The sequence below is a fragment of the Blennius ocellaris genome (assembly GCF_963422515.1).
Source record: "Blennius ocellaris genome assembly, chromosome: 4".
Classification (NCBI taxonomy): Eukaryota; Metazoa; Chordata; class Actinopteri; order Blenniiformes; family Blenniidae; genus Blennius; species Blennius ocellaris.
The window spans coordinates 3586417-3613586 of NC_137653.1; the positions used below are offsets into that span (position 1 = coordinate 3586417).

At 43.2% G+C, this 27170-nt stretch overlaps 3 protein-coding genes across 3 annotated transcripts; 2 read left to right on the forward strand and 1 right to left on the reverse strand.

Annotated features, from left to right (window-relative positions):
• The first annotated feature begins 293 nt into the window (after nt 1-293).
• stau1 (staufen double-stranded RNA binding protein 1) lies at nt 294-9823 on the forward strand. Its single transcript, XM_080494776.1, has 15 exons — nt 294-470; nt 3496-3784; nt 3902-4023; nt 5162-5306; nt 5830-5983; nt 6075-6246; nt 6324-6419; nt 6514-6726; nt 6810-6953; nt 7068-7214; nt 7315-7390; nt 7480-7799; nt 7877-7999; nt 8370-8449; nt 8985-9823. Exons 2-15 carry the CDS (start codon nt 3592-3594, stop codon nt 9070-9072), a joined length of 2073 nt encoding a protein of 690 aa, XP_080350902.1. The 5' UTR covers nt 294-470; nt 3496-3591; the 3' UTR covers nt 9073-9823.
• A 1557-nt stretch (nt 9824-11380) lies between these two features.
• Nucleotides 11381-13639, reverse strand: rdh20 (retinol dehydrogenase 20; the record flags this gene model as incomplete). The annotated part of the gene is made up of 5 exons (XM_080495719.1): nt 11381-11538; nt 11657-11788; nt 12017-12162; nt 12376-12474; nt 13187-13639. 5 exons carry the CDS (start codon nt 13637-13639, stop codon nt 11418-11420), a joined length of 951 nt encoding a protein of 316 aa, XP_080351845.1. The 3' UTR covers nt 11381-11417.
• A 4101-nt stretch (nt 13640-17740) lies between these two features.
• LOC308129425 (somatomedin-B and thrombospondin type-1 domain-containing protein) lies at nt 17741-22364 on the forward strand (the record flags this gene model as incomplete). Its single annotated transcript, XM_080495366.1, has 5 exons — nt 17741-17972; nt 19414-19605; nt 20742-20820; nt 20914-21096; nt 22247-22364. The coding sequence occupies 5 exons, from the start codon at nt 17741-17743 to the stop codon at nt 22362-22364; spliced, it is 804 nt and encodes a 267-aa protein (XP_080351492.1).
• Between the last annotated feature and the right edge of the window lie 4806 nt (nt 22365-27170).

Consider the following 27170-nt stretch of genomic DNA (forward strand, 5'->3'; position numbering starts at 1 on the left):
TTTTTCTCAATGTATTTAAAAATGACTGCAGACATCAGATTATCAAACAACATTATCAAAAACAAATAAAAACTGCTGGGGGGGGGGGGGGGCTTGAATTGGCAAAATATAAATAGTTTTTAGCTACAAATTCGAATAATCTATTAAATCGATTTTTTTTTTTTTTTTTTGCCCAGCCAAGAGTTTCTCGGTGGATTTTACTCTGGAAATATGTGTGTTGGAAGTGCTTCCTCTGTGCGTGACGTCACTTCCTGGTGTGGCTGCAGGAGAGTGCCATTCTCTTTAGTGTTTGCCCTGTCTCCCCAATGTCCACCTCCTCACCGCCCGCATTTTGACATTAAACTCACACCCACAGACTCCTGAAACTTGCCGTCAACCCCCCTAAACCAAAAAAAAAAAAAAAGAAGCCAAAACACCAAGTCCGCGTGTGTCATGGAGTAACTAGAAGCCTGCGGAGAAGGAGCGACGAGGTGAGGTTTACTTTGTGCTGTCTGCTTAGCCGGCTAGCCAGCCAGCTAGCGGTTTCACCGGCTGGGAGTCAACCCGGTGAAGCGTCCCGGGAGAGTGTCAGACACTTTAAACTGAGCCGCGAGACCTTCCTCCGCTTCACGCTGCTGCCGCAGGTTCTATTTCACGCGAACCGCCCCGATTCCACCTCTGCCGGTGTAGCTTGGAAGCTAGTTAGCTTTAGCGTTGGTCCTCCGGAGGGAGGGAGGCTGCCTGCCGGCCGGCCGGCCGGCGGCCTCTTCTCTACAAACATCCTGATTTATTTATTTATTTTTTAAGGGATCTATACATTTGTATACATCAAACGTCTTCTGTCTGTATTCCAGACATGGATGTCCTGGACGTTGCTCTGCAGGTAACCTGCCCAGTGGGGCAGGACTGAGGCGGGCTGGCCGTTCGTGCACAAGCTTAACGCCCCTTTAAACATGCTGTCAACAATTTCAACACGTGAGCAAATACCAGCTCTGCAGGTGTAATCTTTAGGTAAATCTTTTAATGATCTGATTGGGGACCCCCCCCAAACAACACCCACAAAAGACTGATGGACCACTCCCATACGAGACACAATCAGATTAGGTAACTTGTAGTATTTCCATTTGTGAAATCATCCAAAAGACTTCAGTGACTGATTCACACCAGGCTTCCGATCCTATTTTTTTGTACTGCTACACAAAATTCCCATCCACAACAAAGAAACGATGAATTTAAACGGTCTACATCATGGGGTGTCAAACATAAGGAAAGTGGGCCAAAACAGGCCAAAAAAGAGGCTTCAATCCGGCCCAGGAAAGGACCAAACGTATGAAAGAAAACTGCAAATAAATGTTGACTTTTTAACAGAATTTGTCAGGCTGAGTTTGTAAGGACATGCATGTGAAAGGCTGCAGAACGCAACAGCTAAAGGAGAAGTCTTTTGGACAAGTCACCGACTTTTCAACCTGAAAGCGTCATTAAAAATCAACTTTATGTTGAGGTTGTAGTGTTTTTCAGTATAATTGCAAATCGGTTTACAAAAACATCAACTATCTCAAACTTCTACTCCACTGTGCCACAACAAACAAAACCTTTCAAGTTAAAATGTACAGATTAGTGTATTATGTGGCCCCTGAACTAAAATGAGTTTGAAAATGCTAAAAGTAGGAAAGTTTAGATTCGGTGGATTATTTCTTTGTTGTAACAACATTGGTAATACATGTAGTATCGCTATAAAGCCTGATTTATTTGGCTGCATTTGTATGATGAGCAGCAGAGCAGAGGTTGTCGATTGAAGAAAAAAATCTGCTTCTATTTGCTGTTGACTCGTGTCTTGAGCTTCTAGTGCTTCCCACCTTCAGGATTTGGGAGTTGAGAGGATGGAACGACTTGTCAGCCGTCCTGAGATCGTCACCGTTGTTTTCAAATTGCAGAACATGAGTGCACAGTGCATGTAAACATAATGTACTTCAGTCAGTAATTGTTTTGCGATATGCATATTGACACCATGACAACTAAATCTGACATGTCTGGTGCAGCCCTCTCTTCAACACAGAGGTTTTACTTCCCTTCAGACACTATAAATAACAGCACTTGGCACATTTCCTGACTAAAATATTGTCGAAGGTTTGTCAAAATAAAAAATGACGAGAAGCATTGATCACAGTTATCTTTTGCAGCACTGTCAAATAAATGTAACCTGCCACAAATCCAGCGTGTGACGGTGAAACTAAAAGCTGCAGGAGGAGTCGACTCTGGTAAAAGCCTTCATATAAACAACCGAACACAGGAAACTGAGCCGCTAAAAACAGAGCTGAACAGAAACATCAATATGAACATTCACAAGACACCTCACCACTTGTGTCATGTAGAAAAACCTGTCTGTTGTATTCCACCCTTCAGTTGGATGTACTGTTGTTGGTGTCTGTCTGGAAAATGATAGAGATTGTTACCAACAGCTACAATTTCCTGAAACAATGCTGTCCGTTTCCTTGTCTGCTGATGATTAAGACCTATCGATGCTCTTTGTAACTATCTTGTACACATTTAATATTGGATAACAGAAAAGCCGCTTACAGCTCAAGCAAGACAAAATGGAAGTTTGACTTATTCTTCCCCTGGACTTCGGGAGAGAAACGTTTATCCATTGTATTTGCGTTGTCCTCAAACGCATCACGACAAGTCAAGAATCTGCGCTTTGACTCTGAGCACAGTTTTATTCCACAACATAAAGAATATCAAATCGGATTAAAAGCCAGGGTCAGTTTATTTCTCACTTGGGCCAACTTTGATTTTTATTCGCCAGTTGTATGGATTGTTGAATTTCCCCGCTGTCTGGTTTTCCACAAACTGTGTCTGCAGTGTTAAGCTTTGGCAGAATTCCGATGGTTTGTGGCAGTGGTGCTCATTCCTCCGAGTGCTCGGGGGGGCGTTGGGCTGGTCCGTCGGGTTGTGTCATGGTCGCCAGGCGCTGGGATGTCTCCTGGTGCAGATGTTCCAGTGATGGAACATTTTCCAGACCTGGTTCATCGATGCTCAGCCACTTCGTCGTGTGACCAACTGTGGGTGTGTGTGTGTACATTGCAATGGACAAGGAGTGGGATCTTTTTAGAGTACAAAGTAAAGTTTTAATTAAAGACTGATTGATTGAAACGGGTGTATTGAATTGATCTGTTGATGTTCCTGCTTTGATAGTGATCGAGACGGCTGAACCTTTAATGCTCATTGATTCCGTGGCCCACGCTGTTGATGACTGTGAGCACAGTCTGGCCGGCTGTGGCTTCTCCACAGTCCGGCCACATGCTGGTCAGATCATCTGGTAATTAAATTGATTGAGTATCTTTGTTTGACAGACCGCTGACATTGAAGCAGTGCAGTGAGAACACACCCAGTCTTATTTATTGGATATGGGCTCCATTGTGTTTACCACTGACAACAGTATTGACGAACCAATTAAAAATGTAATTTAAATACAGAATTGCTAAATGTTTGCCTCTTTTCTCCCCCCCCCCACAGGTAGAGCTTACATTCAGACCTCCTCAATCAACAGTCCCTCCCGTACCGCAAAATCTCCTATCTCCACCTCAGCCTGCTGTTACCAGAGCAACGAGGATGTCGCAGCTCCAGTTTCAGTGTCCAGCGAGCCCCATGCCTGCCGCCTCTGCCCCGCTGCAGCTGGGCCAGCCACAGCCCGGCTACAGCATCCCCTCTGCCTCAGGCACCCTGCAGTCGGAGAGCGCCAGCCAGCCCAGCAGGAGCTCCGCTCTCCCTGCCGGCTCAGCCACTCCCTACAATACCACCACAGGTGACGTTTGGCTTTTACTCGCGTGGTCAACAAGCCCAAACTCCGTAGCGCTCTGTTCAGTTTGTCAGTTTTCTGCCGGCGAGTTGCCGCGCGTCACATTTTTCCTTTGTTTTACAGTATGTAACATGGCAAACCCTAAAGAGAAGACCCCCATGTGTTTGGTGAATGAGTTAGCCCGTTTCAACAAGATCCAACCTGAGTATAAGCTGCTTTGTGAGCAAGGACCTGCTCACTCAAAGGTGAGTGGGCAGCCCACCCCCCCGTCTCCGGCACTCCACAACTTCCTAAAATATCTACCAAAATAATTTGCATGGGTTTTCACTGGGAATGTTGTTTGCGACTACTTTTTCTGTCAAACTAAATGCAAATCAGAATGGAGACGAGTTGACTCGTCTGAAAAAGAAAAACACTCAATGTCGTGCAACTTTATAGTCAAGTATATGAAACGTCCCTGAATGCGTTGTGTGTATTCAGAGATCTTTCAAGCCTTCAGCCACAACTTCCAGCAACCATATTGGATTTGAAAGTGGCTGAAGTGCAAGGTTCTGTTGGCGTAGTGCAGCACTCCGGAGGTCTCAGCACCGCTTATTCAGGGTCAAAGAATTCACTTCACTTTTAACAAGTGGAAGCAGATATTGTGGCTGAGAGTCGCTAACACTGCTAGCAGCTTTTATTCTGTGCAGGTTAATTCAACATTTTTCACACAGAGCCTTCATGCTAGTTATATCTCCATCGACTTCGACCTGCTCCTCTTTGTTTTTACATTTTTAATTTAAAATGAGTTTTACAGTTGTTGTGTATGTCACATACCTCTCTCACCAGAACGCCGAACACTGCAGTACGATTTACATTTTACTGTGTCTATGGTTTCAAACGGAAAAGCCTCAACCATTTCTCAAATTTTTGTCAACGAAAATTATGAAGCATAAGAAATGTCAGCGTGAATTCTATGAGCTTCGGGATCAAATGATTGCTGGACGCAGGCAACGATACGGTGAAGAATCCTCAATGCTCTCCCATAACTCAACATCCGTCTGTCCTCAGCAAAACAGTTGCGCAAAGAATTATTTGATTTCATTTGTCTAATGTTGTGCGGGAGACGTGTTTAGTCCAGGTTAACTGTGACGCAAACGTCACCAAGAGTTTGTGCAGCGTTCCTGCAAAATTAGTGAGACACACAAAGTACCAATTCAGTTTATTTCCATGTGAACTTTTTGTTCATAAAGTTGCACATCATGTGGATTTCTGTGTTTTCATCTAATCACTAGTGACTAGCCCAGTGAAAAAAAACAACAACACATCATCTCAACTAATTTTACTCGGCCTGTCTTCCTGTTCTGTCACAGATCCATGTTAATTATGTGGACTTCATTTCAGATTTTCTCTGTGAGGCTCACGCTGGGTGATCAGCACTGGGAGGCCGAGGGGACCAGTATCAAGAAAGCCCAGCACTCGGCTGCATCGTCCGCCCTCGCTGAGACCACACTTCCCAAACCCACCGTGAGGAGCCCCCGCAACACAGGCAAGACCCCAGGTGGGCTGCTCCCACTGGCTCCGCTGTCGTCTTCGCCTCACTTGTTGTTGTTGTTTTTTTAAAATGTATTTATTTAAGTCAAAAGAAAACCTCAGTGTGTTACTTTTTTAATGTCCAACCTTTTAAATATTTACTTTTACTGATATTTCTGTGCATTTTATGTACAGTATTTACAATGTACAAATTCAAAACTATCTTTCATTTTCGTTCAAATCAAATATCTCACATTATTTATGTCCAAATCTAATTTTCATTCTTTTGTTTTTTTAACATTGTCGCTTTTATTCGTTTCTTAAATGCCGGGAGAATTCCTGACTCTTTCTGAACTGCGTTCCATAAACTGGTTCCCGTCACTGTCACAGTTCGTTCCATTGCTTTGGACTTAAACCTTTTATTTTTGTTAAAGACGTCTCTCCCGTTCACATTATAGTGATTTTTTCGTTTGTTCACACTTTGCCGGGAACTTAAATTGATCCAGATGGATCCTCACGTTGGGTTTCCTCTCCTGCAGATGGCATGACGCACACCATGGAGTTGAATGCACTATGTACGAAGCTTGGTAAAAAGCCCATGTATAAACCCATCGACCCGTACCCGGGGATGAGACCGCCAAACTTCAACTACAACGTCCGCGCTCCAGGGCCTTACCAGCGCTCTATGCAACAGTGAGTTCACATGACATACTTTCATCAGTTGAAAAAAAGGCTGTTTTGTCTCGGGAGGGAAATGAGTTTATTATTATTTTTGGGTGCCCAGGTACTACTACCCGTTTCCTCCAGTGGGACCAATGTTATACCACATGGAGCTTTCCATCGGAGGCCAGCAGTTTATTGGGAAGGGACGCACGCGGCAGATGGCCAAACACGACGCCGCTGCCAAGGCCTTAAAAGTTCTGCAGAAGGAGCCAATACTGCAACAGTTGCCAGTGGTGAGGAAAGAAGTGCTCGCTTAGCATGGAACAAGGCTGGACTGCTATTTAAAAAAAATGTTCTATTCATTCAACAGATGAACGGCGAGCCCGAGGAGGAGAACCTCAACAAATCAGAAATCAGTCAAGTGTTTGAAATTGCACTGAAACGCAACTTACCGGTTAATTTTGAGGTTTGAAGGAGATTCTCATCCCTCATCCACAGTCAGTAAAAGAAACGTCAGTAAATGTTCCTTCTCATCTCAACTTGCCAATGTGGTTTTCCAGGTTTTGAAGGAAGAAGGTCCTCCACACATGAAGAGCTTCATAGTGCGAGTTGCAGTCGGGGACTTCACAGGCGAGGGCGAGGGGAAAAGTAAAAAGATCGCCAAGAAGCTGGCGGCAGCGGCGGTGCTGGGAGAGTTGAAGCGGCTACCCCACATACCCAGTGTGGAAAAGACAGTGCCGCGCATCAAAAAGAAAACCAAATCCATTATCAAGGTAACGCCGGTCTTAAATCGGAGGCAAAATCGTCCCCCTCCGAAGAGCCTCGTTCGGTAATAGTTCACTTATCGCGCTAACAGCTGCAGACCAGCCCAGAATATGGGCAGGGGATGAATCCCATCAGCCGCTTGGCTCAGATCCAGCAGGCCAAGAAGGAGAAGGAGCCGGAGTACAGCATGGTGACGGAGCGAGGTCTGCCCCGGCGCAGGGAGTTCGTCATGCAGGCGAGTCCGCTGGCGGCCGAACCCGGGCGAACATCTGCCTCCGCTTTTCCTTCGCGTCCTCGCGTCTTAATTCTGCCCCTCGTTCAATTCTTCCATCTGTCGGCTTCGCTTCAGGTGACGGTGTGCGGCCAGTCCGCAGAGGGAATGGGGCCCAGTAAGAAGGTGGCGAAGAGGAACGCTGCAGAGAAAATGCTGGAACTTCTGGGATATAAAGTGCCTCAGCCACAGCCCCCCAAACCGGCACTCAAAACTGACGAAAAGGTATTTGAGTACACCAGAGAAAGTGTCGTGTGCACGTCTGTGTCCTAATGATACACATGACTTTTGTCACTTTTCTTTTTTTTCTCTCCAAACTGTTAAGACGCCTGTGAAAAAACCTGGTGACGGCCGCAAAGTGACCTTCTTTGAACCCGGCTCTGTAGAGGACGTGGCAATGGGTAAAATTTACCACAGGCGCCGATATTTTTCGCCACCCGTGACATAAACCGATGGTTTCATGTCCTGTGTGGCCTGTTCTGTTCAAAAGGTTCCAAGGAGGAGGACTTCCGTCTGCCTTACCTGAGCCACCAGCAGTTGCCTGCAGGTATCCTGCCCATGGTGCCTGAGGTGGCTCAAGCAGTCGGGGCCTGCCAAGGACCCCACGCCAAGGACTACAGCCGAGCTATTCCCAACCCAGGCAAGGCAACAATCACTGCCATGATTGCCAACGAGCTGCTCTACGCAGGGACGTCAGTGACTGCTGAGACTATCCTCAAAAACAAAAATAACTTGAACCAGCTTCCCCACGGGCCCCTCACCAGGCCCTCAGAACAGCTCGGCTTCCTCGCATCTGTGCAGTGCCTGCAGGTAACAAACAACCTCTCCCGTCTTCTTCGAAAAGCACCGAGGCCGCGCAAAAGTTAAGCGTTTTAATTCTTTCGCAGGTTGAATACAAGGACTTTCCCAAAAACAATAAGAATGAGTTCGTGTCGCTGATTAACTGCTCCTCCCAGCCGCCGCTCATCAGCCACGGGATTGGGAAAGATGTTGACTCCTGCCACGATATGGTGAGTCTATGAAGGTTTAGAACACGTCCTTCAGCTGCAGCCATATGTCCTCATCTGGTCTGACCTGCATTATATATGAGCTGCGTGAGAAGTGTGAGAAGACATTTCACACAGAGGAACACAGCAAAGGAACCATGCTAGGATGATGTGGATGAATCGATTACTAGATAAATGATGACAATTATGGCCTTTAACGGTATCAAATGTAAATTTCAGCCAATGCAATGCTGTTTTTTTTTTTTGGAAGCTGCATACTGTTGTGTCATTGACTCTCACTCTACTTGTTTTGTCCAAAATACTGGCCCTGGTGTCTTATAGAAGAATCTTCAGCAGAGTAAAAACTAATATATGATGGTCTTTAACCCCGCAGGCTGCACTGAACATATTGAAGTTGCTCTCAGACTTCGACCAGCAGTCAAATGAAAGGACAGGAAATGGACCAGCCTCTGGGTGAGCTACATCTTGTTTCTCCACGCCTCTCGCTCGGCCATACACTACATAAACAGTGTGGGGTGGAAATAGATTTCTGTGTCACCTTGGCTGAAGCTGGCAGGTCAGGCCTCCATCAGCTGAGAGTAAACACTCGCAGCAGAGCAGGAAGTTCCTACCTTTCTGATAAAATGACACCAAGTCTTGTTTTAGTCTTCATTTGGCGTCATGAAGGGAAAATGAGCAAATATGCCAAAGAAGTTTTCATCTTCAAGCTTTTCTTCCAGTATTTTGATATTACTTTTTTTTTTTTTAGGGGTGTTTCTTGTACAGCAGCATTCTTAGGTCTCATACCAACATAAATCTCTCAATTCTAGAGTTTCATAGGAATTAATGTTCTGTTCCTCGCTGAATATGATCAGTTGAGTTTTGTTTTTGTAAGATTTACAGTCAACTCGCTCAGACTGATAGAACAGCTCCTCGGGTGAATACGTCACGGAGCATTCTGGGTCTGACTAATTCGACAACCGACACTAAATGTGATGCTTTTTCACAGGTGCGGCAAGCAGGAAATGGAAGGCGACTTGCACCTGAAACAGACTAACTCAAGCACACTGGCACAGACCCTGGATGGCACTGTGTAGATGATCAGGTTGGGTTGTCTGTAAAAAGCACTAGAGAAAACTCAGACACTGTGTTCTTAGTCCCATTTAGAAGGCTGCAGGGAGCGCCGGGCACCGGACGCTCCCAACCGTCACTGCTCATATTCATTGTTACAAAGATGTTCACAGTTAAACAAGATTGACGAAAATCAAAAGACGTTCCTCCTCCTTGATGTTGTTTAATTGTTCACATTATTTATTTTTTTGGGTTGCTTTGTAGAAGACGTAGCTGCATCCTAGTCAACGAGCCGCTGGTTTACTTGGTGGGAAGAAAAGAAAAGAAAAGAAAAGAGAGCGAAAATTAACTGTGAACTCTGTTTTGTTTTGCATAGAACTTGCTCCCCCTCTGTGAGACCTGCTAACTCTTGCTTTTAAGTGTTTTACGTCCCCCCCCCCACCTCTCGCCGAGGTCGCTCATTAAAGAAGGGTCTCATCTTTGTCTAGGGTGCAGCTGGCGAACCTCTGTTGATTTTCCTAGAGTGCTTTATATCAACAACCACAAGTGAAGTGTTATCGACATTACCATGTAGGGCCGGGAAGAATTTGTGACTAAATGTAGCGTGTGATGTAATGTGACGTTGTCTCGGCTGTTTGCGGGTCGGGATGTTTCCTGGTTGCATCAGTCCCCCCCCCCCCCCCCCCCGATGATCCTTTTCTCTCCCTCATGTCAATCTCCCCCGTTCTCTCCGCTCCCCATGGTAATTAAACTTCAGTGCTTATGTGCACAAAACGACGACTTCTCATATCTCCTCTTCTTTACGTCCACCGTCGATATTACTCACAACGCCGCTCATATTTGGGGACGTTATCAGACTGAGCTGCATTGATTTGATTCTGAGCCGAGACCGAAAAGGTTTTGGGTTTCGCCCAATAATTTATTGAAGCGTAAAATGTCTCAGATGGGTTTTTCTTGACACTCTAATTAAAAAAAAAAAGAAGCCTTGCGTAATATACATTTGTGAGATTTACTATGCAGTAGCTGTCTTCTCCTGCCAATGTACTTTACTATCAACATAGGTTTTTTTTTTTTCTTTTCTTTTCAAAGTCATTTTACTTCCAGTCTCAATTGACCTGTAGCTGCACTCGATATCTCTGGGCGCACTCTCGACATTGTGCTGATACCCAGCTCCTCTTTTTACCAGTCCCATCCAATCTGTTTTCCCCGCACCGCCTGTAAACACCTTCTCTGATCGCCGACTTGTCGAAAGATCACAGTGAAGCCAAACGCTGGCAGCCACAAACACCCAACATCTGAACGCAGGAGACTTCAATGGACGGTTTCTCAGGCCTGCTCTTGCCTATAGAAATTGCTTTTTTTGATATTAATCGTTGGAGCAGGCTAAGCTGAAGACCATTTGCACGTTCTGCTCTTGATATCTGTACAAAAGTTGTGAACACCAAAAATGCAAGGTGGCATAGAGGTTAGAAAACCAAGCCTTTCAACCTCTAGTTAGAAAAAAGTAGAAATACCAATATGCCCATTATAGGTTAAACAGAAAAACAAACAAGGTATTGGTACCGTCTTGTTTGCCGTGTTCATTTGTCACAAATTTGTTGTTGTTTATTATCACTTGAGAGCACAACATGATCTCTTCACCCGACATGGGGACGTTTGCATTCCCACCATTGTGTTGCAGGACATCCTTCATCATTAGTCATGCGCGCTCCTTTCATGAAAATGTTTGGCTCCTGTTTACGTCTCACTGTGCCGTTGCTGTCGTTCACGATTAGCAACACTTCTTGGCCCCTTTTCCCACTTTGTTGTCAACACTATACGCGTGCGATGAGACGTGCCTAATCCGTGCAGTGACGTGTCGTCGCCCCAGAATTTTCCCGAGAATCTGTGTGCGAAACAGTTGAAATACAGTTTGATCCAATTCTGAATGAGCCGTCAGTCCGCAGCGCCACACGGTGGTCGTGTCGAGTCAGAAAGACACAAAGCACTCGCTGCCGCAGTCGGTAGTTTTCACTGCTTTTATTCTATGTACATACGTCACAGCACAGCATTCTGGGACATAGTTGACATTTTAAAAGACACCGTCCCGTCGCGTGATGATGAGTCGCCGGTCATTTCACAGCTTTTGAGGTGAAAAAAAATGCTTTGAAGGGACTTTAGATTTCAACTGAACACGGCAGAAGGTTTGTTTTTAGATGCTGATGAAGACTTGGCTGAGTCGTCATTCAGTTCAGGCTTCTGAAGGAACAGTCTGAAATATAAAGTCCCTTCCAGTCTTCATATGACTGAAGCAATTAAAAAAAAAAAAAAAAAAATCCCATTTCATTTGATTGTAATGAGCGTTAAGGTTCAGGAGTGTGTCAAAGTAAGATTACGCAACCATAATGCTGCTATTCTTGGCTTGTTTCTGCATGGTCTCGATGAAAGGGTACATGCACTTGTCAGAACCCATGAAGCGATACGTGACCACATTCGATTCCCATGGCAACAACCTGAAAAACAACAGAACATGAGCTTGCGACACAATGAAAATGACTCGAAGGACGCGGCACAGGCCCGTTTTTGAAACCTGGTTAGCGTGAGGCCGGCGGGGATGCTTGCTATACTCACGCTCTGGAGAGGACGGGCAGGTAGGTGAGGCGGGGGATGCACACTAATGGCTGATCTATCAAGATGGCGTTCATCGCCTGCTCCACGCAGTACTGGGGCTCTAAAGGTGGGAGGATCAGCTCCACTTCCTCCCTGACGGGAAACACCGCAGAAGATTTACAGTGGGAACAGAATCTGCTGCGTCTTTAACGGCAAGTTTACGGAAATGTGCTGCTTCAGTCGACACGTTAATGCTGCAGATTTCATTTCATTTAACAGGTGATATGCTTAAATAATACAAACTTGGTGCCGATCACCCTTTTGCAAAAAAACCACTACAATATGAATACAAAAAGGATGTAAATATTTAATTGGACGCACCGTATCTTGCAGCCTTCAAACATGCCTGTATCCACAATGTAAGGGCACACAAGTGTCGTCTTCACTCCTTCGATCTCCTCAGCCAGCAGCTCGTGGGCCAGAGACTCGTGGAAACCCACTGCAGCAAACTTGCTGGCGCAGTAATCCTGCCACGGGGGGGAAAAAGAGCTTTTTTCCAATTTGCATCGACAGGTACGGAAAAATGCATTTATTTGTATTTGCCAGACTTGCTTAGACTGCTAATTGCAGCGTTTGAATTCCAACGTTATGTGCTGACTGGTGCAAAGGGGAGCGTAAAAGCTGCATTAACGAGGCTGCTGACTATCTGCTCTGTGGGGGTTCTCCCAGCTCGTCTTCACCTCGACGCACGCCGTGCTGAAGAGGCCGAGGACGCTGGCGATCGTCACGATGTGTCCGTGATTCTGGGCTTTCATTTGAGGAAGGAAGGCTTTTACTGTCTGCAGGGAGAACACAAGTACAAACACAAATGATTATACGGGCTTATGTTGCACAAGCAGCTCCTTTTTAAGAGGATTGATACAAGCCCCCCCCCCCCCCCCCCCAACAATAATGTGAGTAGGATCATGCTCTTAACACAATGCATTTCAATACACGTCACACAACCTGTGTACAGTCACACACACTGTGCACTGCTAATGATGAGAAGATTAAACATTGTGAAATACACAAGCTTAAAGTTGACCTCTCTGAATTCCAGTGAGTATTACTGTGCCCCCCCCCAGGACGATGTCCCGCCGGAATACGAGGCGTATTTACAGCAAATCTTTGTGACTCGCTGGCAAAACATGACTTTGAATGACACTTCAAGAGAGTTGAAGCTGCAGATACCGGCTATATTGTATTCCTTCCATTCATTCTTTAAAATGTAAACACTTGCTTGTTTTATTTGTCGTATGTGATCAAATAGTTGTAAGTGTCATGCAGCTCGATTTTCATCGATTGAAGTAGTTCGTCATCGATGGATGAAAATCCCTCTGGCTTCCAGATGCATTTTTTCAAAGTCATAAACGTCTTTGGATTCTGTGACACTTTGATGCACAGTAAAAAATTTTCACTCTGAATTTGTGATCTTTCGAAGGTTCACTCTCTTTATTGTGTCACGTCTGACTGGCCGACTGACCTCCGTGCGTCTTACTACAGAGCTCTCACCCAGAAGAGGGCGTGGCAGTTGACCTTCATCGTCCTCTCCATCAACTCGTCGGGACAGTCCATCATGCGCCGCCCGGCCACCACGCCGGCGTTGTTCACCAGCATGGTGACGTCCCGGCCCAGGTCCTCCCTCACCAGCTCGGCGTGCCGGTACACCTCCTCCCGTTTGGTCACGTCCACCGTGTAGGTGTGGGCCCGGCCCCCCATCTCCCGCACCAGCTTGGCCGTCTGCTCGTTGGCGTCGCCGTCGATGTCCCACAGCACCACCTCCGCCCCGTGTCTGGTGAACTCCTGAGCGAAGATCCGCCCCAGGCCGCCGCCCGACCCGGTGATCAGCACCAGCTCGCCGTCGATGGGTTTGGTGCGCGGGCGCATGACCATCCGCATGGAGTTGCGCAGGATGAAGTAGATCACATCCAGCAGCATCATCTGGAGGTCCATGAGAAAAATCATTTTCGCCCCTATTTTATGCTTTGGAAGGCTTTATCTTTGAGGTCAATGACGTCTGGCCGGTGGGTGGCGGGTCAGACTTCACCTCCGTTTCCTGTTTTCTAAAGTCTAGCTGAGATGCAGACAGCCAAGCTGGTGTTTCCCCTCCTTCTGTGACCAACAGCCTCCATCCTCGGTTTATTTATATACCCCCTCGACTGGATTAGTGAAAATAGCTTAAGCTGCCAATAAACCCACTTTTGTTAGAAGCTGTGAATGTGTGCGTTTTCACCATTACTCAGGAAAGTAACACGTGTCAGACGGCGTTACGGAGTTAAAGGCTCTTGGAAGTCCGAGGACGTCTGTCGGACGGGGTTACACTTCCACATCCATCATGCAACGAAATGCTTGTGCACTACATTCTTACACAGGCTGCCGATTGTACTTTAATATGAAACATTTATTATAATGATAAAGTAATTAATGAGTAAAGAAAATAACATTTGAGGCAGCGCAGAGTCTGAGCCTGTCTGACTATGGATGTCTTCCCTGTGCCCACATGTGTTTTTTGTTGTTTTTTTTAGCCTGGCTTCCTTCTGGAATTCAGAGTTATGTATTTTATGCTATTCAGTGGCTTTTATTGCATGTGACTGTGACTGATTTCATGGATCGGCAACGTGTCACTCAAAGCTCGATAGACATGTAACTCAAAAGAAGGGGGATGATTTAAACACAGTAAAAGCTTCATATTTCATCGCATTCTGGAAGTTTAGCTCACAAGTAAAGACAAAAGAACATTTCCGATTGATTTATTTAGATTTTAATGTGCACGACGCTTGAGAAACCTGTAAACTCAGTCTAAATCTTTATATCCAGTCTTGTCATAAAACATACGTTTGGATGGGTCAGTGACTGGATATGATTCAAAAATAACATTTAGTTTTGTCCCAGTTCAGCAGCCGCCGAGTGGAGCAGAGCAAATCATTCTAAACGAGAACATAAGGAGATTATGTATGTGAACTATAAATCTTTGGACTCTTACTTAGGTGCTATGAAGGCTTCTTGTTCTGCATCACGTTTCTCGGTTTCTGCTGGCGAACACTGCAAACTCTGTTCACCGTGTTGGCATGTGAGGCACTATACGCTTCATGCATTGTTTTTTCTTTTTTGTTTTCAATTGACCGATAGTGCGTACTCATTTTGACCTAAATTACCTGCGTCTCATGTCACCTTTCTTCTGTCCTACTTCAAGGAAGAGGTATGGGTGGAGGCGGTTTTGCAAAAGTGGGTGACACACAAAAGTTTATTTGTTTTTTGCTGTGTTAAAGTCACATGTCCACACACCACAGGTGAAGCTCCATTGGGGATAAACCTGTTGGTTCACTTAAACACAGGGTGGGAGCAAATCGCCAAACCTGTGACTGGAAGGCGACAGATAATCACATTTGAATTCATCATAGTTAAAGCACCACTGCTTTGGTTGGTTGAAAATATATATACAAACATTCTTTTCAGCTGGTCTTTTCATTTTCCAGGACACAGCAAGTCATTGCAACTGAACATGAAGACGTCTGTGGATTATTACCGCTTGGCTATAGATGATTTCTTTTATTTGTTGACTCTTTAAAGAGTTTATGTCTCCTTTAAAAGGTCGGCATGGAAACCTGGTGATATCCAGGGTGGACCTTGAATATTCAGTCGGCCTTTTTTTTTGTTTGGTAACCGGTTGGCATTAATATCTTTGAAGTGAGGAAGAGATTCTGCTGAGCGGTCGGTGTGGAGGCTCTCGAAGGCTGATTGATAGAACTTAATCAGCACGGGGTGAGGGAGCCCCGCTGGCTTTAGCCGCTTGAGGGGGAACAGGCACAGCTGAGCCTTCCTCACATGATGGCAGATATTTGTAGTCCCGGTGAAGCCAGCAGAGAAGTAGGACACAAAGGAATCTGAAGCCCACAATCCTCTGTATGCACTCTGAAGTGCCCCACGATTCCCTTTGCCTTCTGGGTGTCAGTGTGCAGACTGTTCTCACAACACCACAGTGTCAAATGCAGAATTTTGTGTTCTATTGTTGTTTCGCGTCAGGTCATCAGCAAATCTGGCAGTGGTGGACGGCTGAAGATCGACATGAACTTAGGGCTCTAATAATCTTTAGTAGCTTCTGATACACGGAACATATTTAGAGAACTGAGCCAGTACTGTCTGGAGGAGGCTGCTTTCAGTGCTGCCAGGAAACCTGCCCCGCTTTAAGTCTGTATCACCACAGCAGCAACGAAAGAGCCTGAAATCTGATGGTAATACCTGATTACTCACGTGTGGGCCAAGAGATGTGGGTCCAATGTAGAACTGTGTTTGACTTCGTGCCAGCCGCTTGGCTGATGTTTCCCAAAAAGAATATATTCTTCTTCTTTTTTTTTTTTGAGGTGCTTCTACTCCTTCTGTAGGAAAAATCACTCACCACTGGCCTGTTTCTGCCCGTCGTGAGTAATTTTTTTTTTTTTTTTTTTGCAATTTATTTTAGCTCTTTAATTCCAGTGCAGCACAACAGGAAAAATTGAGAATATTTAACATCCACTTTAAAAGGCACACACTTATGCAAGACAGGCGGAGCCTCTTTGGCTTTTTGAACAGAAGACTACCAGAAAATGAAGACAGTGGATTTTTCTCACCACAGTCACAAAGTAATATTTTAATGATCAGGATAAAATAGAGCAAAGAAAATCCTTCTCCAGGGTTCCACAGGGGTGCTGCACTAGTGCTTTTGTTGCCAAGCTGAGTCAAGTTGTTAATGCAGCACATTGAAAAGAACTACAAATGTTCCCTAAAGTGCTTTTCAGAGAGCGGGAATTAGGAGAATGCCTTTAAAACACAATCCATAATCCAAACCTACACGACAGGATAGAAACCTGCTGATCATCTTTGTTTAATTTTGGAAACGCACTTTGAGACATAAAATCCTTTTTTTTAAAAAAACAACATAAAAACCACATGAATTATTCATTCGTAAGGTTTTTTTTTTTCCCTCCGGGGTGAAGAAGAGCGACAGGAAGTGCAGCAGCATTCAGTTTGAGTCGACCGCCTGTTTAGTGAAGCAGTAAAAGGTCGGAGTCACACCTCTGCAAACTGCACATCTCTGAGCAGGACACGCAGGAAACACAAGGTCCCAACGCGCACAGAATCAACCCCACTTTTGCCATATTTTCTCCACGTCTGGGCGAATTTCAGACTTGCTGGTGATCAGAGTGGTGTAATTATCACTCTTTCAGCATCACTCGCCGCCCTTTTCTCCCCTGTTGTCACTCCACTCGCGCACATAATAGCTGGGAATCTGAGCGTGAGCGGAGGCCTTCCCTGTCCTCTGTTGTTCTTTTTGCATGAATAACCTCGACCATGGGAGTTTTATTAATCCACCCTTTTCACATGTTGAGGCACGCATGGGCCCGGGAAGCTGGCTGCTGTAGAAACACAGAATAGGAAAGATTGAATGTTCACGTTCTATAAGTTTTGCGCAAAACTTTTTTTCTACGTCTGTATAACGATATATTAGTGAGAAACACATAAAGTTCTTTTCCTGATTATTTCCCTTCTTAATCGCACACACAGTTTGAAAAAGAGCCATACTTCACAGGGTATGCTTTGTATTTTATGACACTATAAGTCCAGGCAAATAGAAAAGCCCACAAAATCAGAATCCTGTTTTCATCATGCTTGATCAATACAAGATGCCAAACACTTATTGAAATAACAGTTAAACTATAAGAAAATGCGACAAAAACAAATGTATGAACGTCTCAATTGTGTGAATCCTGGTTTAATGGCTGTATAGTATTATAGTGTTGTTTCTTAGCTTTATGGGCTGACATGCTGTCATTCATGCTGAGTGAACTGGTCCTTTAAGAGATGCACAGTTGAAAAATGAATAACTTCCAACTCGCCACACATGCTTCAGCTCCCGCCGGTCAGTGTGCCGCTGACAGAGATGACTGGAGTTCATCCTAAAAGTGGGGCCTTTATTCGAGACGGGGACATAAAAACACTCACTCAGTTCATTAAAAACAAAGAGAGGGGTGTGGATATAGCAAAGTGCCTTGACCTCCTTCAGTCTTCAGTCTGGAGTGCATTGTCACGATGCCGGTCCGGTGGAGCAGCTCTGCTGGAATCGTCTCTCTGGGAGTGTTTCTGTCCCTCGTCGGTCCTTGCTGGTCGGGCTGCAGGGAGGACGGCCTGTGCTGCGCCGGACGAGACGCAGGCTGCATCAGCGAGGGATGGAGGGCTGACCGCTCGTATGGCACCTGCTACTGCGACCAAGCCTGCGTGTCCACCATGGACTGCTGCCACGACTACCAGACTGCATGCCCAGGTAGGGCTCGCTTCTACCTCAGTGTTAGACGAGCTTTAAAAAAAAAAAAACGACGCTTTTTAAAGCTCCTTTTTGCAGTTTGTTAATGATGTGCTTGACAGTGATGTTAAAAAGTTAAAAGTGAAGTTCGACACTGTGGTGGTGGTTTAAACTATCTGCATGGTCACTGATATGGAATATTTTGACTTCAGTGTCATATTTAGACTTCGAGTTCCCTTTAAACACACAACACTGTCGGAAAGGTCAAACTGCTCTGACGCTAGAGGAGGTTACGACGAGTCACGAGCTCTGATTGCTTGACGTCCCCAAGCGCCAGGTGCCACGGAAGGACAGCAGATGTTACTGTATGCTGAGTGTTGCTATTATTCAAACTGAGGAAGCGCAGGAAAATGACAGCGTTAGACATAGTTTGTATTCTCTGCAATGCTAAATAAACCCCCTGTGCACGTCAAAACCTCCTCATCGTCTGCTCTCTCACAACATTCCATCTCATTAATCTGGAAGTAAATATTTCCTGCTGACAGCAAGGTTAACATTAACCCACCTTGAATAAGTACAAGCTTACCTTGACTTCTGCTGTCTGCTTGCCGCTGAGCTGTTTTGTTGCTGCTGCTGCTGCTTCTTCTTCTTTTTTTTAATATGTTTCTTTCAAAAAATCAATAACAGCAATATAAAGTTTCTCCTATATTATTATGTAGCATCTTCTTACAACTGACCCAGACAGCTTGACTAACACGGAGACACAATGTTTGTATCTTTTACTTTTTTTTGCTTATTTCAATTTCAATTTCCTTTAATTTCTATATTTTATTTATTTTATTTTTTACTGTAACACTTTTTCTTTTCTTAAACAAAGATCACTGACACTAGATATGATTTGCAATTTAATGAGTTCATCTGTGGCTTTATTGCTATATTATTAAAATTTTCTTTACGCCAACAACTGTTGAATACTGTGTCACAGAGGAACTGTATCATTTACTATATTATTTTATTTTTATGTATGTATGTATGTATTTTTTTATACACTTTTATTTGTATACTTTTCCTTGATCTATGATCACTTACACTAGATTGGAGTTTTGTGAGTGTGGTTTTATTGCTATTTTATTTTAATTTTCTTTTTCTTGTGGTGATTGTTGTTCAATGTAAAGACGATAAACAAAGTGTAAAAAAACAGAGACACAATGATAACGCCATGTGCACATTGATAAGACGGTCCTGCTGGGCGATTATTGCGTTAGTTACATTTCCAAGAAAGTAGTTTAGAGAGAAACTTCTCTGACGTCCAACAACATTCCATGCATCATTAAAGCTGTTCTTATTTCCCAAAAGGAAATGTCACCTGGCAGTGTGAAGTAAAGATGCATTCCAACTGCTGACAGTGATGTTTGTTGTTGTTGTTGTTGTTATTATTTTCCCTCTGTGCTCTGCACCCCAGCTGTGGCCTGTGTGGTGAGCGAGTGGACGGCCTGGTCCGGCTGTGCCGAGCCCTGCAGGGCCACGGTCCGCAGGAGGAGCAGGCTCGTCCTGCAGGAACCTCAGAATGCTGGGAGAGCCTGCCCAGCGCTGGAGGAGCACGCTGGCTGTGCAGAGTACTGGTTCCAGCAGGGCCACTGTCAGAACTCACTGGGTGAGGAGAATCCTTATATTCAATACATTTCTGTTATTTTATCCCCACCCGTTTAGACTGAATCCATCCTATGAGCAGGTGTAATTTATTTATTTATTTTTAGGTATTTGACAGCATTTTGAACCTGCCTTATTAAGACCAAGTTGTTTCTGAAGTTATAATAAAAAACATTATTTTTCTACATCCTAATACAAAATCTTAACTGTGAATTTATTTACACCGACGACAGTGAAGCGACATTAAATGTCACCAACTGAATGTGAGGCCAGAAAACAGGTGATCTCGAACACCATCCATCGCTTTGAACACTTTTTTTTAATTTAGCTTTTTTAATTTAACTTATATTTTACAAGAGAGAAAAAACAACCTTGTTGAGATTTTAAAAAATCTCTTTATCGAGAGTGTCCTGGCAAAGATAAGCAGCATTACATTTAGGTTCCAGACAAAACAGCCACATAAAACATGTAAGAAAAATGTCAATACATATAGAAAATTACATAAGCTCCCCACAAATTAAAATTAAGTCCATCATTGAAAACATCTGCAGACAGATGTGTCTGTTTCCAAGTCGCTAAGTGATTTTGCCCAATGAAACGAGGTTTTTGAGTGTAAGCTCTGTCTGTTTCTCTTTCTTCTTCTGCCTTTGCTGTTTCACCACCAAGACCCTCGCGAAAGAAACATACTGTATTTGAGTTCAAACCGTCAATTGTGTTGACAGGGTGGCTGGTCTTTTTTTTTTTTTTTTTATCATAGCTGGACGGGAATCCTGATTGTCTGTGCAGCAGCAGACGTATTATAGCCGCGTTGTGATATACGGTGTTTACTGAAGGCTCGGCCCTCCAGGTCAAACCTGCAGGGCCGAGAAACAACTCACTGGCAGACGCACTGCGCGTGATGGAAGACAGCCCGCCGCCGTCCTTCTCTGCTCAGGCAGCAAGCAAGCCGTCACTTTGTATTTTCACAAAACGTCAATTAAACGAAATATCATGTTGGCTCAAAAGAGCAGCTTGTTTTGTTTCTTTTTAAAAAATTTTAATTAAAATGGACACATCCAGTCAGCGCATTAGAAACGTAATCGGTGCAGCATTTCAACATGTGGTTACATGTGTTGTTCTTATTGAATGCTCCCTCTGCAGTCCCAGCACTTATTACCACGGGTGGCTATGGCAACGCCAGGAAGAAAAGAGACGTTCCTGACGGCACTGATGTTATAGGGTAATGCAAAAAAAAAAAGCAGTTTTCACCTCCGATACCAAATATGAAGTAAGTAAATATTTGATCTCAGTCCTTTATCTTTGCGTGAAACAGGTACTGTGTCCAGTTTGAGCTGACGTCTCTGACGACAGGCTGCCAGCAGAGCGACGGCCCACACACTCTGTGGATGCAGGACTTGAAGGAGGGCCACCATGTGTGTGTGCAGTGCCAGCCGCCCGCTCTCACCACCGGGCAGGAGCACTGCGCCGGAGACGGCGAGGAGGGCGGCGACGGCAGGTAGGCATGGGGGGGGAAGACAAACAAAAAGAGGCAACAAAGGCAAACAAGATGTTCTAAAACTATTGTGTAAACAGAAAACTTGGGCTCTGTCTACACGACAACGTTTCACGTGACAACACCTAATCTGTTAAAAAAAAAAAAGAAACTTACTGATACGGACCATAAAACTAGAAAATGGACTGTGAGTAATACCACTACTGGTCCGCCATGTTTGTTTACATGCACAGTAAGAGCACTCCATAGCCTCCGCCAGTCTCTGCAGGAGGGAATCAGGAAGAGTTTGTATTATTTCGTATTCAATTGAAAAAAAAAAAGAGCAGGGATTCACGACTGTGTATGAAAACTTTGCAGATATAGTGGATTAGAACACCGGTGTCGTGTAAACGGACCCCCCACCCACCAAAAAAAAAAAAAAAAAGTGAAGAGAGTTTTGTGGATACACTTGTATTTGTTACCAAAGTTATAAAAGTCCATCTGCCCCCATAAAACTTTTCATTTTAATCAATAATTCAAAGACATCAGTTGAATTTAATCCACATGTAAATCCGTTCACGTAAACGTATTAAATACATCCATGTTGAATAAGAATAAAGACACAGAAATACTTATTTTTCTTATTTCTCATTATGTTGGATGTGATGCCCAGGCTTCATTTGGCCCCCTGGTAGTGAGGATGGTCATAATGATCATTGCATCGCTGTTGTGGAAGGAATGCTTTGAAAAATGTTTTCATTAAATTGAGCGTGGGCAGCTTCACCCTGGACCTCTGTTGGATTTTTTGTAGTGAGTAAATTAATGTATACACTTATTATGTAACCAGCGAACCGTGCCGTCCCGCATCGAGAGAAGACCTTGACTTAGAGAATCTGCATTGTCGGACATAAAGCCTTGTGGGTTTTATGTTTGGAGCTGATCCACGAGTATGTCGACCAGTTGTGAAGGAGCAGCCTGAAGTCACTGTTTCCACTGTTTCCAAAACCTCTGGTCCAAACCCACCGTCACACAGGCTCCAGTGCGCAGCGGCCGCTAGATGGCGACATAGCTCATGGCTTTCGTTTGGGGAGTTATGACCTCTCTCTCGCTCTCTCTCTCGCTCTCGCTCTCTCTCTCTCTCTCTCTCTCTCTCTCTCTCTCTCTCTCTCTCCAGAATTCAATCTCTTCAGTGGCAGGCTGTGGGAAACCCTCGATGCAGGGGTGTGTGGAGACGCGTGGGGAGGCTGGAAGCTTGTTCCTGTCCAACAGCACACAGTTTCCTCTTCATCTAACCTCCACCTCCTCATCCTCCTCTGGTTTTATTTTTATTTTATTTAAATTGAACCAGATCTTTAAAAAAAAAAAAAAAAAAAAAAAAAAAAACCAATGGACCTTTTTATTTTCTTCAAAAATTACAATAGGTCCTATAATTTTCGAAACACTTTGGAAATATTAGCATAGTAAAGAAAAAAAAAAAAACCCCTTTTTGAATTGTAATGTATCGCAATAATTTAAAATAAACAAACGTTTTCTAATGTGAATGCAACATATTCCTGTAGAATAGATCCGCACACGAGCAAGAATTGTCAGTTATTTCAAGACAGCCTCAAAACATGCAGCAATTAAAATTCCTGTTTAAAAAAAAAAAAAAAAAAAATTAACAGCCTTTACCACAACAAACGTTTTTTTTTTTTTTTTTTTTTAAACTTGCAAATTAGGAATAAAATGAAATGAAAGTCAACAAATCCTAATCAAAATGTAAAGTGATTTTATTTATTTTATTTCGAGTCATTCAAGGGAAAGGTTGCTTTTTCTTAAGAAATAGAAATATCTTGGGACATTGAGACACAGTTTTTTTTCCTTTTCTTTTCTTCTTTTTGTTTTACATGACAGGTCTGTGTGAATCACAACCAGTCACAACGCCAAAGTTACAACATGCACTGAACAACAGAACATTGATACAGAAACGACAGCATAGAAAGTCAACAGGTAAAAAGGTGTTTCTTTTTTCTTTTTTTACAAAACAGACAGCCTCGAGACCTACAAACAACATTGTATAAGAGCTGGCTAATGTCGGTCAAATATCTTCTTTTTTTGTGTTTTTCGTCAATTCCCTGGAAACAGTGTACTTTACAAAGACTGATGGCTTAGGCAAGGTTGGGGTCAATTCCACTGAGAGCTTGAACTGTAGAAAAAATAGAGTTTATGTTTTGGATTTAAATATGTCTCATGCTCTAATACTGTTTATTTTTTAAATTTTATTTTTTTTAATATAGTGTCATGTGTGATGTGTGTTTCACTCCGAGAAGGCATCCTGAATCGACCCCAACCCTGTAATACAGTGTTATAGATTCAGTGTATGTAGAGTAGAGCTACTCGCTAAAGCAAAAGAACAAAAAAACAAAAAAAAAACAGAAAGGTTTTCACTGCGTTTCGAGAACCTTGACAAGGTTCCGGTGGGGCTCAAACAAAAGTGAATAAAAGACTCAAACCCTTTTCAGACTTAAATTTAGCAGCTAGCACGACAACCAAATTCTATTTCAGGTCTCGACTAAATGAAATGTCTGTACAGTTTTTGGAGTTTTATGGGACTGCTGGGAGCCGTTATGAAAGCGTTTTGAAAATCTGTGCTTTTCGTCTTCATTTTTTATTTTTTTTTTAAATGATCAATAAACATAAAATAAAACAATCGGTTGGTGGTTGTTTTTTTCTCCATAAAGAATCGTGGTTTAGTCCTTTTGAGGTGCGTCATTATTTTCTTTTACACGTGGGACCTTGGTGAAATGACAAGATTAAAGTATTCTGAAATGGCTCCTATGACAATGATGCAGACAAGAGATTGAGATAAAAAGAAAAATAAGATCCCTTGTAAAAACAAGGCTTGTTTTTTTTTTCATATCATGATGGTGATTTGTCACAGTATCTCAGTCTTAAATATCAAATCAAACCTCTTTTTTTTGGACATTTTTGCTGAAACTTTTTTGAAAGCATAATAGTATCAACACAAAAATTGACATACTTATATATGTGTGTGTGTGTGTGTGTGTGTTTGTTCAATATAATTAAATAATTTCAGTTCTTCACAAGAGCGCTTGCTTGCTGCCTATTCATTAAATATTGATTGTCATCATTGTTGAGAGTTATTTAAGAGAAAAATGGTCCCTGACTACCACAATAAACAAAAAAAAACAAAAAAAACCCCCGACATAATAAATAAATAAATAAATAAATAAATGATAGCTGACAACTCTTCCTCTCGGTGCTGATAAATGTCATTTAACATTTAGTTGTTTGTGTTTAAACTCTATAATTAGTTCTAAAGAGAAGACGTTTGTTTGTTTGTTTCTGACTGACGTAAACATTATAAAACCAATATCGTCCATAAAACTGACAAAAAACCGATGCCACAAGTAATGTTTATGTTGAACTGAACTCCAATATGTCCACACTCATCATGTAATAAAAATGGGTGCGTCCGAATGCAGTATGAGGTCATTGAGCTCAAAACTAGTGCTGATCGTGTGAATTGTGAGGGTATCAACTGTTTGTCATGAACTGTTGTGTAACTGGGTTTTATTTTCATGTAAATATGAATCTGAACCACTTTGGGATGTTTCCTCTGGGGGCGACACTGTTTAGAAATCTCTTTGTTCAGTGCTTCAGTTGACTACATATTAATATATGTATGCTCCAGGATAAGGTGTAAGCATTAGATTTCTTTTTAGAGAAGCAAAAATATGAACATTTTAGCCGGGATATGCAAAAAGTAATGCTGCCTTTAATGGGTTTAGGAACTTGACACTGAACAGCTGTTTGAGTAAATGTGTGAAGTGAAATTCATGAACTTCAGCATGTCCTCGTGGCGATCCTGAATCCTCATTTCATTTTGGAGTTCTAATGAGAAATTGCCATCTGTATTACGGCTCCATGTCAGACCGGCAGGCAGATTTACTTAAAGAAAATACAAGCAGGATTTCCTCCCAATATGCTTACATTCATATTGAAAACAGTTCATTCTCTCCCATTAAGCAGCAGCCACACTGCTCTAATGCCCTGGCTTCAACACACACACACACACACACACACACACACACACACACACACACACACACACACACACACACACACACACACACACACACACACACACACACACACACACACACACACACACACACACGCACACACACAGTCTCTCACAGTCATTGCTATTCCTTTCACACCTCGGCTCCTCTCACTATGGGAGAGCAATATGAAATGGTCCAACTCTGTGATTAAAACGGGAAATGAAATCAGGGTTTGTGATTGGACTCTTAACCACAACACACACACACACACACACACACAAATACACACACAAAAAAAACATACGTCAATCACCTTCTACTGACTTTTGAACCAGATTTTGCTCAGCAACTGCATTTCTGATGGTGTGACTGCTTTAAACCAGCATCTTTGACCAGCATGTTTGTAATTTGAAATCCCAGAGAGTGCTGTTACAGTTCAAATTGCTCTTTTTTTTTTTTTTTAAATAGAATATATTTTGTTGGCACTCAGGTTTTTCTTTCCTTGTGAAAAAGCTGTGATGACAGGTGACACACCAGTTCTCTTCGAATTTCTGAAGACATTACAAAAATATTGCTCCCATCGCACCGCAAATTGGATTTCAAAGCGTCAACACCGCAAAGAGACGGCTTCTACATACCGCAGCTCGTCTCGTATCGTGAGTCATGTGGAAGAAACTCCGTCCACGTTATTTATTTATTTAAATTTATGATCATGACGAAGGACATTTCTCGCTTCTGGGATGATCAGTAGTTGTGTTGAAAGGTAGTGGGAGCGCAGGGCCACTTTATTTGTCTCTGCCAAACCTACAGGTTTGTGATCAAAAGGTAAATATTGGAAGAGACGTCTGTTTCACTCGTTTGGTTGTAGGAAGACGACGACGTCAACAACTGTAATGGCACTACTGACTCACCTAACAAATCACTTCAAAAGAATAGTAGCTCTTTTAATTTATAAATCTATATTACACAAAACACTGTTGCTTGAATCATCGAAACTTCTTCTTTTTTTTCTTCCATATGATGAGATCCTTGGAATGTTTTTACATAATAAAGCGGACAATTCATCTGAAAGCTTTTCCTGGTAAACTGGAGCACAACGTTTTCCCCCCTGGAAGTCTAAATGGGTTCTTTTTTTGTTTCCACCATCGATGTAAATCATTGATCAACCTGTGACCACCACGCTACCTGAAGCTGATGCTTTGGGTCACGAGCAGATTTTTTTTTTTTTCCTCTCCACGAATGCAGTCTTCACATGGGAATCCCCAAGGCTTTCAGCAGGAGTTAGACAACCAGAGGTACTTGTGGATATTTCCAAATTAAAGATGCCTCACACAAATTGGCTCATGTTCTCTGTTGCTTAACACGACCAGGATGTGAAAAATCAAACTGCTCAACATATTTCCCTTTTGATCTCAAACACAACGCTTCAATCCCCACGCTTCACAACAAAACACAATTAATTGGCCGTGTTCCTCCACCTTTGAAGGTGATCGTATGATCTGAAGGGTTGTGTAACGACAATAAGGAATTTGTTCGTTCAGAACTGGTGAGCCGTGTAGTTTTTGTTGTTGTTGTTTTTCCCCATATTGTGGAAGTGCAAACTGATCATAAAACATGCATCGTGTTTAGCAGCTTACAATCAAGGAGCTCTGGATTGATAGTATGTATGGGATTCTACAAAAGACAAACATAATGTACGAGATTATTACGTCACAGCGTTGCATTGACACAACACACATGAATATGCATGGGGAGGAATGGCTCCGCTGACACGTGTGTATGTGTGTGTGTGTGTGTGTGTGTGTGTGTGTGTGTGTGCGTTGGAGGATATGTGTGAGCATATGTTAGTTGCAAGCAAAACCTCACCACCCCAATTAACAAATCGTTGCTTAGCTGCTCCAGCCTTTGAGGATGACGGCTGTCGCCATGGAAACTAAATGTATGTGCATCCGGAAGATTGTTTTCCACACCTGTGTGTGTGTGTTTGTGTGTCTTTCGGAAGTGTGTGTGTGTGTGTTGTTGTTCTTGCTT

Excerpts from the sequence above, each read along its gene's own strand:
- stau1 (XM_080494776.1), top strand. The coding sequence starts at position 3,592 with ATGTCGCAGCTCCAGTTTCAGTGTCCAGCGAGCCCCATGCCTGCCGCC. Across the intron at positions 6,954-7,067 it reads GCAGGGAGTTCGTCATGCAG|GTGACGGTGTGCGGCCAGTC; the intron begins GCGAGTCCGCTG and ends GCTTCGCTTCAG. Across the intron at positions 8,000-8,369 it reads TTGACTCCTGCCACGATATG|GCTGCACTGAACATATTGAA; the intron begins GTGAGTCTATGA and ends TTAACCCCGCAG.